Source organism: Choristoneura fumiferana, chromosome 21 (assembly GCF_025370935.1).
Source record: "Choristoneura fumiferana chromosome 21, NRCan_CFum_1, whole genome shotgun sequence".
Classification (NCBI taxonomy): Eukaryota; Metazoa; Arthropoda; class Insecta; order Lepidoptera; family Tortricidae; genus Choristoneura; species Choristoneura fumiferana.
The window spans coordinates 16,744,894-16,759,840 of NC_133492.1; the positions used below are offsets into that span (position 1 = coordinate 16,744,894).

At 38.5% G+C, this 14,947-nt stretch overlaps 2 protein-coding genes across 2 annotated transcripts; both read right to left on the reverse strand.

The window, feature by feature from the left end:
- Window positions 1-390: 390 nt before the first annotated feature.
- LOC141439802 (uncharacterized) lies at window positions 391-8,236 on the reverse strand. Its single transcript, XM_074104177.1, has 4 exons — window positions 8,051-8,236; window positions 6,282-6,463; window positions 5,263-5,373; window positions 391-749 (listed from the first exon to the last, which is right to left on the reverse strand). Exons 1-4 carry the CDS (start codon window positions 8,183-8,185, stop codon window positions 605-607), a joined length of 573 nt encoding a protein of 190 aa, XP_073960278.1. The 5' UTR covers window positions 8,186-8,236; the 3' UTR covers window positions 391-604.
- Window positions 8,237-10,994: 2,758 nt separating this feature from the next.
- Window positions 10,995-14,447, reverse strand: LOC141440021 (uncharacterized). Its single transcript, XM_074104478.1, has 5 exons — window positions 14,017-14,447; window positions 13,501-13,717; window positions 12,928-13,134; window positions 11,898-12,005; window positions 10,995-11,112 (listed from the first exon to the last, which is right to left on the reverse strand). Exons 1-5 carry the CDS (start codon window positions 14,183-14,185, stop codon window positions 10,995-10,997), a joined length of 819 nt encoding a protein of 272 aa, XP_073960579.1. The 5' UTR covers window positions 14,186-14,447.
- Window positions 14,448-14,947: the final 500 nt, after the last annotated feature.

Consider the following 14,947-nt stretch of genomic DNA (forward strand, 5'->3'; position numbering starts at 1 on the left):
GCGGAATTACATTTGAAATTTACCACGAGCTTTGCGGTGCAGGAAAACATCGTGAGGAAACCTGCACAAACCTGCGAAGCGATTCAATGGTGCGTGTGAAGTTCCCAATCCGCACTGGGCCCGCGTGGGAACTATGGCCCAAGCCCTCTTGTTCTGAGAGGAGGCCTGTGCCCAGCAGTGGGACGTATATAGGCTGGTATGATGATGATGAATGTACATGTGGACCAGGCTAATGCGAAGGCCTAAATCACCCTTCATGACCAAAGTACCCTGAGCATTCTGTTAGACAAGTATTCTACGAGAAAAATGTAGGGAACCTAGGGAATGTTGGGAAATTGATTTTAAATGAGACAACTTTTTCTGCATGATGATTTATTCTGAACACTACGCAATGAATACACGAAAACTTTGTAAATTTTAAACCAAATACACATAAGTTTAAAAATCTTACTTATACACATACAAGATTATCAATGACTTTGTGAATAACTAATCACAAATTGTTTACCTAAACCAGTTAATTGAACGATTTTATGAAAAGTTAGAACAACAATATAAATCAATTTTCATGTCCTATTAGGTACATAAACGTGCGAAGCAAATCTCAATATCTCTGCTTGTTCAGAGCCAATACAAAATGCAGTAGGGAGAACGGGCAGTCGTTGATCCTGTCACAGAGGAGGGGGTCGAGCAAGTCCTCATACACCCCCCCTATTTCTTCCACGAACCCCCTCTCGTGAAGAGGCGCCCTGCGAATAGAGATTATTTATTAAACCTAGTGTTTCTGCGAATAACTGCTGCTTGGATCCAAGATGTGGATAATACAAGCGTTTTGTGGGACAGCTGGTGATTCGATGACATAAGTATCTTTTCTGAAATACTGGAGTGGACAGTACTCAGGAATTGGAGTTCAACGTAATACATTATGTTTAGTTAGATTCGGACTCGCATTTTTTAGGGTTCCGTACCTCGAAAGGAAAAAACGGAACCCTTATAGGATCACTTTGTTGTCCGTCCGTCCGTCTGTCAAGACTTTTTTTTCTCAGGAACGCATGGACGTGTCAAGCTGAAAAAATGAAACTTCTAATTTAAATAATTCGCTATTAATTTAAATAAGTTTGCAAAGTCTTCGTCGTCTAGTTCCAACTTTTCGAACTCAACCCAATTTCAATTTAACCGCTAGATTTAACTTCTAACGCGAACGAAGCCGTAGCAAGAGACTAGTTTTCAATAATTCAAAGCAGCTATCTGTCTCCCTCGCGCCTGGTGACGTCGCGCCACGGGGGATGCACTATTTCACCCGGTCGCGTAACTCAAGCCTTTAATGGCCGCATTTTCCCAAATATCGCTGGACTACCGTTTTGAAGGTTTGAAAAATATTTCGGGTTTGGGATTTTTTTTTAGACATCACGTTTGAGATCTGCCAGTTGGTACCCGGAGTTGCTCAAAAAATACTTAATGAATTTTAATGAAACATAGCCAAGAACTAGCACAAGGAAACTCGCTTTCACCTAAACATTAAGGCAGCGTTTCCATCAGAGATGACGTATGAGGATGTGTTGCGAGGAATGTGTCTTTCGTGAACCAATAGAAACCCTTAATTTACTGAAAGATTTTGCTAGTAGGTATATTTTTGATAGTGACAAGAATATTTTTTTTTTATTCAACTGGATGGCAAACGAGCAGGTGGGTCTCCTGATGATAAGAGATCACCACCGCCCATAGGCACCTGCAACACCAGGGGGATTGCAGATGCGTTGCCAACCTAGAGGCCTAAGATGGGATACCTCAAGTGCCAGTAATTTCACCGGCTGTCTTACTCTCCACGCCGAAACACAACAGTGCAAGCACTGCTGTTTCACGGCAGGATTTAGCGAGCAAGATGGTGGTAGCAATCCGGGCTGACCTTGCACAAGGTCCTACCACCTGCAACAATGCAGTCTTACCCGGCTCTAGAGTAAACTTGTTACGCTGTGGGACGGGCGCTGGCTGAAAATCAGCGATGCAAGTTTCGTTTGCTCGCAGCTTATGCTGAGCCTGAGCCCATTGCCACCTGCTTATGTTTCTTTTTATTTGATTGTGTAGCCTGTCTTATTTTCTGTCTCTCAAGGGTCCACGGAAAGAACGTGTCTAGTCACCTATAAGCAACTTTTTGTGTTGTAGCGTTTTGAAAGTTAGTCATCACTTTATTTAAAAGTTAAAAAAAAATATTTTATATTGTTTTCAGATTATTTGATTTATTGGTAAGTCACAGTACTTTGCCAGTTCTACATTTCGAGATTGAAGTCTCAATTTTAAAATAAAACATTAAAAAAAAATAGAAAACCTCGACTGCCAAAACTAAAAGGAAGAAAATAAGTCTAGTGGTCTAGAACTCTGTTAAGTAGCTAATTTAAAGTTCAACAGTCGGGACCAATTACTAAGAGATTTTTGAGCGTCACGATTTAAATGGGTCCCAACTGTTGAACTTTAAATTAACCATTTTTTATTAGGTTTTTTGATATTTTTAATTTAATGTTTTATTTTACACTTTTTTGATATTTATGTGAAAACGGTAGATTAAAAGTAAACCCATACATATAAACCCATACATATTTAAAATGGGTTAATTATTAGCTTTCATTTGATACCTATATTGTTACAATACAAAACATATTATTTTCATTCCTCCGCCATATTTTTTTGCAGACGCCATATTGAAATATTACGTAGCCTATTGTCACTCCGACAGTTATGACAAATCCAATGATACCTCATATATTAAAATCCGTCTAACCGTTAAGGCAGCAGCGAGGACCAAAGAAATGGACATATATACCCACATACATACATACGCTCGAAAAACATAACCCTCCTTCAGGCAGTCGGGTGAAAAAAGGTGACTAGGCGTGTTCTTTCCGTGGACCCTTCACCTGTCTTCGCACAGCATAGCTCTAGCGCAAACAGCTGAGCGGAGCGAGGAAAGATAAATGAAGCGTTTCTATTGGTTCATGAAAAACATGACCTTCCTTCGGGCAGTCGGGTAAAAACACGTTCCTCGGAACACATCCTCGCACATCTCTGGTGGAAAAATAGCCTAATATCCTATTTTAACCCAAACCTCAAACCCAAATTGATAGTGACACACTTACAAAGATACAATTCCCGACTTTAGTCGATCTAGAATCTAGATCAAAGTCAACAACAAACATCAAATTAAATTGTTAATTATATTCTATTCTCAGTAAACGTCACCGAGTTAACTAACAACAAGCCGATGAAACTCGGAGAAAGAGATAGCTCACTCGCAACAGGAATATAAATTGATTCTCTAACTCTCTCGAGCAATTAAAATTCTGCGGTTCGTGTAGTAAGTCTCGCTGTTCACGATATGTTTAAATTCAATTTAAATGCCATGCAAGTCCCGCTAAATTAAATATTTTATTTATTTATTTATTGCAATTAATTAATTACTATAAACTAGCCGTTACCCGGGACTCCGTACAGTTTTCCCCCGTCCCCGTCCGGCGCATTTATAAGTACAATACAATAACTCTTTATTGCACACCAACACAGTTAGCAGTACATAAAACACAGGTATAGACATGAACATTTTCTAAGGTAGGTAAGCAATAAGCGGCCTTATCGCTTCAGAGCGATCTCGGGTAAGTAATATTAAGTGGGATGCGAAAGTTTCTAATTCTGTTTTTTAATTGTTACCTCATCACGTCTACACCGCTGAACTGATTTAGATGAAATTCGGTATACACGTAGGTACTCGTAGTTTGAGTTCCGGGGAAGGACATAGAATAATTCTTATCCCGGAAAATTGCATAGTTCCCGCGAGACAGCGATTAGTATAATTGATTTTTGCAGCGTATTCCTGTAATAATGCAACTTGTTATTGATAAATAAGCTAATCTAACATTCTACTTCAAGGACATCCTTGACGATTTAAACTCGATCCATTTTTTGTTTTTTTACTGCAATGCTGTATTGCTTTGTAAATATATCTGACCTTCTGCTTCAAGGAAGCACATCCATGAAATCAGGATCAATTTTAATAAGTTACGTGCATAGCTAGCTTTACACACGCCGTCTAAATTGCAGGAACACGAATGATCCTACTTCATCCAACCATTCACGTCACGTCTGCGGATTATAAGGCAATCATCGATATGAACGCTTAGCTCGATTACGATCGTGATTAATAATCGCTGCTGGCAACACTAATTCAGCCGAGACCTGCGTAGTGTCAAATTGTGGTTGTGTAAATTACGCAGGTGGTAGGACCTTGTGCAAGGTCCGCCCGGATTGCTACCACCATCTGCCGTGAAGCAGCAGTGCTTGCACTGTTGTGTTTCGGCGTGGAGAGTAAGACAGCCGGTGAAATAACTGGCACTTGAGGTATTCCTTCTTTGGCCTCTAGGTTGGCAACGCATCTGCAATACCCAGGTGTTGCAGTTGTCTATGGGCGGTGGTGATCTCTTACCATCAGGAGACCCACTTGTTCGTTTGCCATCCAGTCGAATAAAAAAAAAAAGAAACACAGACATTTTGATGTATATAAATTAACACTACTTCGAATTCAAGCTGTCTGTTTTTTAGACCAGTCGGAGAGAAATGCTTTTTAAATCGTTTCCTGTAGTTATTTAATTTTAATATAATGTTCTAAATAAGTAATAACGTTCGTTTGATTTTGATGACGTAGGACAGTCTAAATTGTATTTTATTCTGGGAAAATAGATTCTCCACAATGCACGCGTGAATTCGATTTGGACCCATAATCTGACATAACGACACTGTCAGTGGCAATAAAAAATGTATAAAAACATTACTGTGGCAGACCTAGATTAAACTAAGACGTCTTAAAAAAAATAGTTTCAATTATTAATTTACATAAATCTGATTAGCGTGAAAAATATCGAAATTGGTGTAGCTACGTGGATAAGGGCCCCGGTGCACAGAGATAGAATCGGGCCCTCATCCCCTCTTTCCACGTAGATTGAACTTATATTGGCCTTCAAAAACATTTTGAACAAAAATGGCTCGAGCCTGCTCACAAGATTTTTTTTTGCTCCTCTTTTTACAAAGCTTAGGTTACAGGGCCCCCGAGCTCCGGGGCCCTAGTGCACTGCACCACCTGGCCATAAGATAGCTACGCCACTGTGTATAATAATGGATTTTTGTTTAGAAAAAAAAACATTAGTATTTCCCAACCCCAATACCAATCCCAATTCGTTGGCTAAAATCAGGGGGATTGTGATTTCAAAAAATACTTACGTAAATATAACCCTCAACAAGTCGTGTACCAGGGACTTGCCAGGCGGCGCTAGGTGGGTTTTAGCCTCACATATACTTCTCAGAATACAGGCTTGTCCGTTCAAGTTGTGACTGAAAAGAAACATTCCTTATAACTGGACGACCGGATGGCCAAGTGGTTAGAGAACCTGACTACGAAGCTCAAGGTCCCAGGTTCGAATCCCGGCCGGAGCAGATATTTGTATGAATAATAAGAAAGTTTGTTCTCGGGTCTTGGATGTTTAATTTGTATTTAAGTATGTATTTATCTCTATAAGTATGTTTATCCGTTGCCTAGTGTCCATAATACAAGCATTGCTTAGTTTGGGACATAGGTCAATTGGTGTCAAGTGTCCCATGATATTTATTTATTTATAACTACTAATCTTTCTTATAAGTTGGTACACTCTTGACAGAGTGCCCACTGGTTATGGTCGGCTATTGAAGATCTGAAGCCAACATTCATGACGATTTTCTCTGGAAAACAGAGTGGTGGTTTCCTCTTCCCTTCCACGTGCTGGAGTCCGGAGTTCTTGGGAACAAAAAGAGCTGCAACTCATTTTCATATCAGATCCTTTATTGACCTTTTACGACACTCACGGGGAGAAGTCTGCGCTATTGGGTACCTTAAGTTTTCTGGGATGGTTCATATTACATACATTTTTATCGATAATAGACTTATAATGTAGCTCCTGTAGATAGATATTTTCTTTCCCTTGTCGTTTTTTTGTAAAAATAAGTTTTAACTTTATTTCGGCAAACCACACGTTTCGTGGGATTAATAAGTTTTGTGCCTTGGTCTGTTTGATTTTAATAATATATGAGGGTTCCTAGTTGACTCCGGAACCCTAAAAAAGGTCGTATTTACAGCTAGTTATCAAATTCATTTAAAATTTACGATTTCGGCGAAAAAAAATTATAACTAACAAAAATTATGTCAAATGAACATTATGACTAACAAAAATTATGCGATCAGTTACGCGCCCGTTGAAATTACTTACAAGTCTATAGCAGTCTGCAGTTTCTCCCAGAACTGACGCTTTTGACGATGGTGCAGCTTCCTCCTGTAGGAAGCGTTGGTGAAGTTGGCATCAGGCATGGGGAACAACACGTCGATCTCGAGCACTACGTTCCAGCCAGACGGAGCGTGCGTCATGAACGCTTTTACTAGAGATATAGTTATCTGAAAACGAGGAAATCGGCAGGCTGGTAATCATCACCATAACGTTTTAAACTTTCGTGATTTTCACTCATAGTCAAAATACCACAAACAGATTTCTTCTCAGTCGGGGCTAACATAGTCCTTCCGAAACGACGTAGCATAAAAAATCCGATTGCTTGCAAACTCTCCCTTAGCGTCCAAAGCCCGAGGTCGGCTCAATAGGAGCACCCTTTGGCATGCTAAGTTAAACCACCCACTTGCTGAGCGGCCCATCTGGTTGCTCGCCCTCTCTCCGGTAAGCTGTAAAAGCCGTCTGAGGCTAACAGCAACAGTACGCCCGAAAAAACGATTTTTTGAAACGATCATGCTGTATAGCTCTATAACGTAGGTTAGGTTTTAATAGGATCAAATAAAGCCGAATATGGGCAATCAGGGGAAAAAACTCGTGTAGTTTTGAAAATTGGTACAGTACCTTGCAGTATCCAAATGAACATAATAAAGTCCTCAAGGGTGGGGGTTGTGCTGACGGTGTAAAAGGGGGTTGAAGGTATTTTTTTTTAGGTTTTTGCTCATATCTCGAATATTTGTACAAATAGCATTATGATTACTTCGGACAAAAGTTTCTACATAAAATTTCCTACAAATTTGGTCATATCAATTTTTTCTCTATTTCTACATGTCTATCTGTAGCATCGACTTAAAATTTGGTATGCAAATGTAGTTTGGGTGACAATGCAAGTACAGTCAGCAAAAAAAGTTTGTAAGTATTAAAAATGAAAGGGTTATATTATTTTATGATTTAAATTCGGGTTTTGTTCCGCGTACCTTGATTTGCAACTGTGCAAAATAAGTAACGACCGCGATAGTCTAAAACATTGTGAACGATATTAGTTCAGCGAATTTTATCAATAACGGATTCCTTAAATTTTCTCTTTTTCATACAATTTAAATATAATTATTAATGTACGCCAATTTAGAGCCAAATTGAATACGGTATTTGACTATTTTGTATATGTTTTATAAATTAAAACTACACAATGCCGGTTATCGAGTAGAGAAACATTTTTTAAGCTACCTTTACAAATAACAAAGTTATAAAGGTTTGAAAATCAAGATTAGACAGAGAAAGACATACTGGCATGTGACGTCACACGCCAGTAGCGCCATAATTGCTGTACAGAGAAAAGCGTTTGAGAAAGAGACAGGTATATAGATTTTTCAAAAAATCACTATAAATCCAATTTTCAACCGATTTAAGTTTTCTCTTCGCTAAACATTGTCTGTATATCTATATTTTCATAATAATATTAAGATATGGCAAATTCAGGAGTTGTCAAATACCGTATTGACGACATCAGTCACGCTACAAATATAAAAAAGTTTCCTTTACATTGCTTCTTCTAACAAACTTTAAAGTGCAATAAACATAATAAAAACTAATTATGTCGTCCATTGATGAGTACGAGCTATGTTTTAATTATTTTGCTCCTATCAAAGGGCCCACCCGGTATACCTATTAGTGAATCACGCGTCCCGAAATAATGACATTAAGGGCTCCCGCAAGCCGCACTTTTCTAATTCTTCAATGTAAACAAAAAAAAAACTTACCGCAAAGTTAGTACCTTCAGGAAACACCAAGTGCCGTCTCTTTCTAATACCACTTAACTCCGTTCTAACATTTGGGCAATCACTGTCGCTCTCTATCGCGAAAAGGAGAATCGTAAGTAATTTGAGGCACCTCATGTTTTTCACACATAAACGTATTAAGTGACTACGTAATACTCGACTCGTCCGTCGCGGGTTTTCATACGAATGATCTTTTTCGAGCGACAGGAATAGAGTGGATGGTTTATTCATTTGGGATTTCTTTTGTGAACGCGTGAGGGTGAAAATGGTTTTAGATTTTTAATCGTCTGTATCTGTTCTATTATTTTATGAGAACTCTTAGGGTCGACGCTAGCTGACGCGGTTTGCACGGAGCGGGTGGGTTCTTGTTGAAAAATAGTATAAGCAGCGTTAATTGCACTAGTCGCTTGCGACGTATTTTACCTGCAACCGCGCCATCTAGTGTAGGCCCTTACAGTGCTTGGTCTAAAAAGTTTTCGCTCAGTGTACAGTCACCAGCACCAATATCTGACGCAACAAGCGTGCATAAATATCTAATACGACTCTATTTCTAGGGCCAAAAGGATGTGTCAGATATTTTTTCACGCTCCGCTGGGACTGGTGACTGTACAGTTAGCCGTTGGAGTACCCACCATGCATTGGTCAACAAATGTTAGCCTAGGTCTTCTTCGCTTCTAGTCAGATTGACATTAAATTTGGTTTACTCACTTAGTAGGAGGGGTCGATTGGCCATTGTTAACAATGTATGGGCAGTCAGCCCAAAAATTTTATTTTTCCAAAAAATTTTTTTTTCTGTGACAACTTAATATGGCATTAAGTCTTATTATTGATATTCTGATGTTGGGAACAATAATAAAATGGTCAAGTACGAGTCAAACTCGCGCATCCAGGATTTAATTAAAATTTGTAGGCATGTCAAAATAATTATACGCTTTAAACGGACGTATCTACAAAGGTCTAATGTTAGGAGAGCCCTGCTTGCTGCTAAGAAAATGCATACATAGTGATTATTTTATATTGCTTGGTTGGGATCACCTTTAATTTTTATTATAATTTTTGTTGTTTTTGCGGTAATAAATATGCACATCATACATGAGTTTCGGCTGTCTATTATTACTGTTAGGTAGTGACTAAGAGACAGTTCTGTGACAAACAGATAGTATAGAACACTAAGGAAGTTCCGATATAAAGCACTTGCGTACGTTTATGTATCTCAAGGTTTGTTTCTCTATTTTTGTACAAAAATGTTCACGATACCTACAGTCGCAATTAGTTATTTCGGAGCTGACAAGTTGGTCAAAATAATAGAGTGCGTGTGCCGATATTTTTGACCACCTTGACTGCTCCGAAATATCTGATGGCAACTATACATACCTACTTGATCGATAGTACAGTCGCCATCAGATATTTCTGAGCGGCCAAGGTGGTCAAAAGTATCGATACAATATGAACTCTAATGCTTTAATAATAGAGTGCATGTGCTGATATTTTTGACCACCCTGGCCGCTCCGAAATATCTGATGGTTACTGTACATACCTACTTAGTCGATAGTACACTCGCCATCAGATATTTCTGAGCGGCCGAGGTGGTCAAAAGTATCGATACAATATGAACTCTAATGCCTTAATAATAGAGTGCATGTGCTGATATTTTTGACCACTCTCGCCGCTCCGAAATATCTGATGGCTACTGTACATACCTACTTAGTCGATAGTACACTCGCCATCAGATATTTCTGAGCGGCCAAGGTAGTCAAAAATATCGGAGCATGCACTCTATTCTCAAGGCATTAGAGTTCATGCTCAGATATATGGCGAGTGTACAAAGGAAAAATCCCAGCTTACAAAACCAAAAGAATGTCCACTCTAAGCTGTCGCGCGGCAAAACACAGAAGCTCAAGCGTGTCCGTTGACCCGCGATGTTTGCCCTGCGAATTAGAACGCGCCTGTCGCCTCCACTCATTAGACTGTCACGCTTAACACCTTCTTGGAATTTCTTGTCTGTGTCGCCATACATTTTGATTTTCTGTTTTATCGTGTTAGATAAAGGGTTTAGAATGAAACAAAGTGTGGTAGCTGCAATTGTTATATTGCAGTGGTTTAAATTCGGGTACAATGTTAAAGGGATTTGATTAAGATGGTTAATTGAATTTAGTTTGTTTGAAGATGTAGTAAGTACTTAAATCAATCTTAAAGTAGGGTGAAGACGCCAGAGTCAGTTCTGGTCTTTTAATTGTTTTAAGTTTGACGTGTACTATACATAGTACAGATAATGAGCGTAGTTATAGAAATACGCACAGTTATTATTTTTATTTGTTAGATTTGACTACAGTTTAAGAAATACTATGATGAAGCCATTGTTCCTATATTTCTAGGGTTTCGAATCTCAAGGAAACAAGAAATACTTGTAGACCCTTTTTCTTATGAACGTGCGTCGTATTAAGTTTAACTAATAGTACCTGGGCGACCGAGCTTTGCTCGGGCTAAAACTCGATAATAAGCGTTTTCCCAAAGACAAGACCAAGAGCTAGATCGGTTTTTCATCCCCGAAAACCCCCACATACCAAATTTTTGCAGCCGTTTCCGAAATCCCCGAAGTATATATATAAATATAAGAATTGTTCGTTCAAATGTATTAGATTAAATGTAACCAATATCTTGGAGCCATATAAAAACTGTGTTCATTATGATGATCAAAACAATATATATTTTGAAAGTGTTTTAAGCAAATTACGGCCAATGCGACTCTGATTTACGGACTGGGAGGATAAGTCAATGAAGTTACAGAATTTTATATAAATAATAATCTCTTAAGTACTGATATTTATGTCCCATGAGGCCTTATTTCTTGCGGAATTTCATAACAGAGTAGGCATAGGCATCTGCCATAAAATAATATAAAAGAAACGACGTAAACTTTTTTATTTTATTGATCATCTAAATCTTCACACTCTGGGTATAATACGGCGCAGTCGCCTTCTGCGTTGTGGGCCTTGTCGTACTCAACCCCCTCTTCGGCGAAGTGGGATGCGCCTTTCGGTAACCTGTAACCAGAGTTGTATTTAAATATGCACCTTGTTTTTCTTGATTTCCATTAACTTTTTTACTTTTATCCGTAGGTATGAGGCAAGAAAAAATATGCTGAATTCAGGCCTTGTTTTTAAACTATTGTTAGTATTAGTATTGGACACAGGCTGTATTCTGTAACGCGCTGACGTCCGCAATCGCATTCACCATTTCTTTCTACCCTCATCTTATAACATGCGACAGAAAGAAGTGTTGTAAACAATTGTGAACCAAAGTGCGTAAGACAATAAGGTCAATTTAGCAATATCGAAAATACAAAATGAAATATAGATGCATAGAAAAACCAGAAAAATAAGACCAGCGCTGGGAATCGAACCCAGGTCCACGGCATTCCGTGCCACGTGCTTTACCTCTACACCACCACTGGGCAGTGATACAGACACGAATTTCTCCTATGCACCACATATCTCAGCTTGTTTGTTTTCTTATTTAGTCACTTAAGCAGCGACACTAGCGACATCTATGCTGTAGCCCTCATCAAGAAACTCTCAGCACCCCATTGGAACTGACCGCTCACCCGGACAAGAGATGTCGTTATTACGCAATCAAATTAAAAACCAATCTCAATTTAGCAATGTCTATCGCAACGCCAAGCCTGCTCTCAATTTAGACTTCAGTCTCATTCAAAAACAGCTACTTTCAAGTCATTTCAAACTATGAAAAAAACTAAACTTTTCCTCTGAACTTTTACAAGGTAAACCCGTTGAAACTTTGTAGGTGGCAAGTTTACTTCAACACTTACGTAAATGTCGCCCTGACGAGTTCCTGCATAAACGTTCCCTGCTCGTTGTTGGCTTTCCCTACTTCACACAGCATGCGGAGGACGCAGTGGTGACCTCGCATGCCAACACTAGAAAAAAAAGTTTTAGATAGCTAATGATCAAAGTCGAAGTGGCAATGGGCGGGTCACATCGCTTGAAGAACAGATAACCGTTGGGGGAGAAAAGTTCTTCAGTGGTAACCACGAACCAGAAGACGAAGCGTTGGACTTCCACGAGAATTGTGGGCAATCGGTGGATGCAAGTAGCGAGTTGTCGTTCTGAGGAGGCCTTTGTTCAACAGTGGAAGTTTTCCGGTTGTGATGATGATTCCCGGATTAGTAATAGATTAGTAGGCCTGTGTGTTGTGGACCACGCGAGTCTGGCTTTGCACCACAGCATACCCCCACGGTTTAAAGAAACGAAAATTCACATTCACAAAGACACACAAATACAACAAAATTAAAATAAAAAACCGGCCAAGAGTGTGTCGGACAAGAGCGCTCGACTTTAATGAAAATTTGTAAAAGTTGAATATTTCGCAAACAGATCACTGAATCGAAAAATCGTTTTGGCAACCCCCCAATAGTTTTAAAATACCTATCTAAAGATACCCCACTTTACGTCTATGGAGTTACCCCAAAAAAATTTTTTTTACTGTTTTTTATTTTACCACTTTGTCGGCGTGACTGATATGTATATTCGTGTCAAATTACAGCTTCCTAGTACTAACGGTCTCTGAGCATAGCCGATGTCTGCTTACAAAATTTCTGGATAGATTAACATATGCGAGTAGGGGAGAAAGGACACCAGGACCAAGCTGAAACGGAGAAGCTTCGCTCTCGCTCGGTCAATAACTTCGCTATATAGATGTAGTGAATAATGTTTTGTTATCGTGTTTTGTCTGAAAATTCATACATATCTTCTTTCTCAACTAGCTTACTGAAGTATACTAAAGCTGATTAAGAGAGAAAAATAAGTACGAACTTTTTTTTTGTTTTTATAATCACTTACGCTTCAAAGAACGTTGCCAATTTTTTATATAAACCATGTCTACCCATCCTGTGAAAATCGGCGCTGGCCTCATCGATGTTATGCAGGTAACTTCTGCTTTTTTGCATTTCATGCATTTTTTTTATAAAATCCTTCTTCGTTAGGGTAATTTCTTTGTCTTCGTTGCGGGTGCTCCGCTTCGCGAATACGGGGTTCATTGTCTTTTTTCTGGAAAAGTAGAGAATAAGTAAAGAAGTTTTGTCTAGTGGAATTGTTGGTTTTACAAGAAAAACGTGCTTTTATGTATTTTATAGATTGATGGTCAAATATTGCAAGTCGAATTTCATCAGCTTCAAGTGGTTATATTGGCTTGTGCAGTCGCCAAAAATTTACTTTAATTAAATACTAAATTTTAATGTTAAAAATATTCAAAAGCGGCCGTAAATCCAACATTATGCTGAATTGGGACCATTTCCTAACAATTTTTTCCCACGTTTATCTTCTCTTTCTTCTAATCTTGTGCTGCTTGTACAAATTTTATCTTTCCGTATCCTAAAACTATGATATTTATAGATAATAAATTTTGAGACTAACCTTTTGTATGGAACTTTAGCAATGACTTTCCCGACTTCATCTAAGTAGTAAATGTGTTTATTATCTTGTCTCCTCGCTGCGGCTGGGTCCCGTAGCTCCGATTTCAACATGTTGAACAGAGAAGGATCATCCGGCAACTCCCAAGCCATGGCTGCAGTTTCAGCAAACCATATAATATCACCCAGTTGAAGGTACCCATGGTTTTGGGTGCAAAATACTGTAAATAGGACATCGATGTTCAATCAAAATAAACTATATATTTTTTAATCCTTGACAGTTTTGAATATTTCAAAATGGGCATATTTCCTACTCTTGAGTCAAAACTCAGATCATCAAACCTAAGAGTCAAAACATCAAACTTGTCTAGGGATAATGAGTATCCTAAGACTTTTTTATTTGTTTGGAATTATGAATTTTAGGTTTATACTCACATTGTAAATAAGAAATCTAATTGTGGGTGGTGTACCTATTATTTTTCTTAACTTTAATTTGAACATTAAATTTATAAATATTTACCGAATTGGAAAGAGCTGCCATCAGGAAATATCAGAAATCTTTTTCTTCTTGAAAGAATTTCAGAATTATCACCAATCGATTCTGGTATGGATGCATTAATCGAATCTAGAATAGCTGAAATAGGCACCACTGACACCGCTATTAACACGATAGTTAACTTTAACAACATAGTCGATAAAGATAACGTTGTAGATTTAACTTCAGTTAAAACGTAGGTATTAAAAACGATGGAATTTAAAACATGTAGCGCTAGCACCTGGAGCTGGCGACTAGAGCTGTAGCAGACGTGGTTAGCACTTCGGAAAGACAACACAAATTGACTTAGTTGTTGACATTCAGTTAAAGCCTACATTCAAATTAGCTTAGTCGTTGAAACATTGGGGCTCGAATGATATGTAACGGTGAATTCCCAAGTTATGACTCGTGTGGTAAATGGCTTAAGACCCAGATGAGAAAACGTTAAATATTAGTGACCCAGCTATCCACAGTAAACGCGTCGACACAATTAAAGACTCCCGAATTTGTTGTTAGATATACTGTGAGATTTATTATTGCGTCATGCTCAGCAATTTCATCAAGCATTTTCCTCTAACACTTGGTTAGTCACGTCCACATTTCTGCGAAAACAAAGTCTGGTAAAAACTAAGAGGGCGCTGTAAGTTTTCTTTCATTGTAATTAATAAGAGTTGTGAAAGAGTTCTTGGTAACACGTAGCGTTCAATACGTACTGTAATTACTTTGATAATTACATGAGCGTTGCTCTGGTCAATGCAAAAATGGTCGTTGTTTCTGACGTAAAAGATTTGTCATCAAGCATTGGCCTAGGTTTTGATGAATTTATAATTATAGCAAGACTTTTAATGCCTGCTATTCTATAGTCAAGGATTTGATTGGCAAGGATCAATTGTGCAATAGAAGGTATTGATATTTT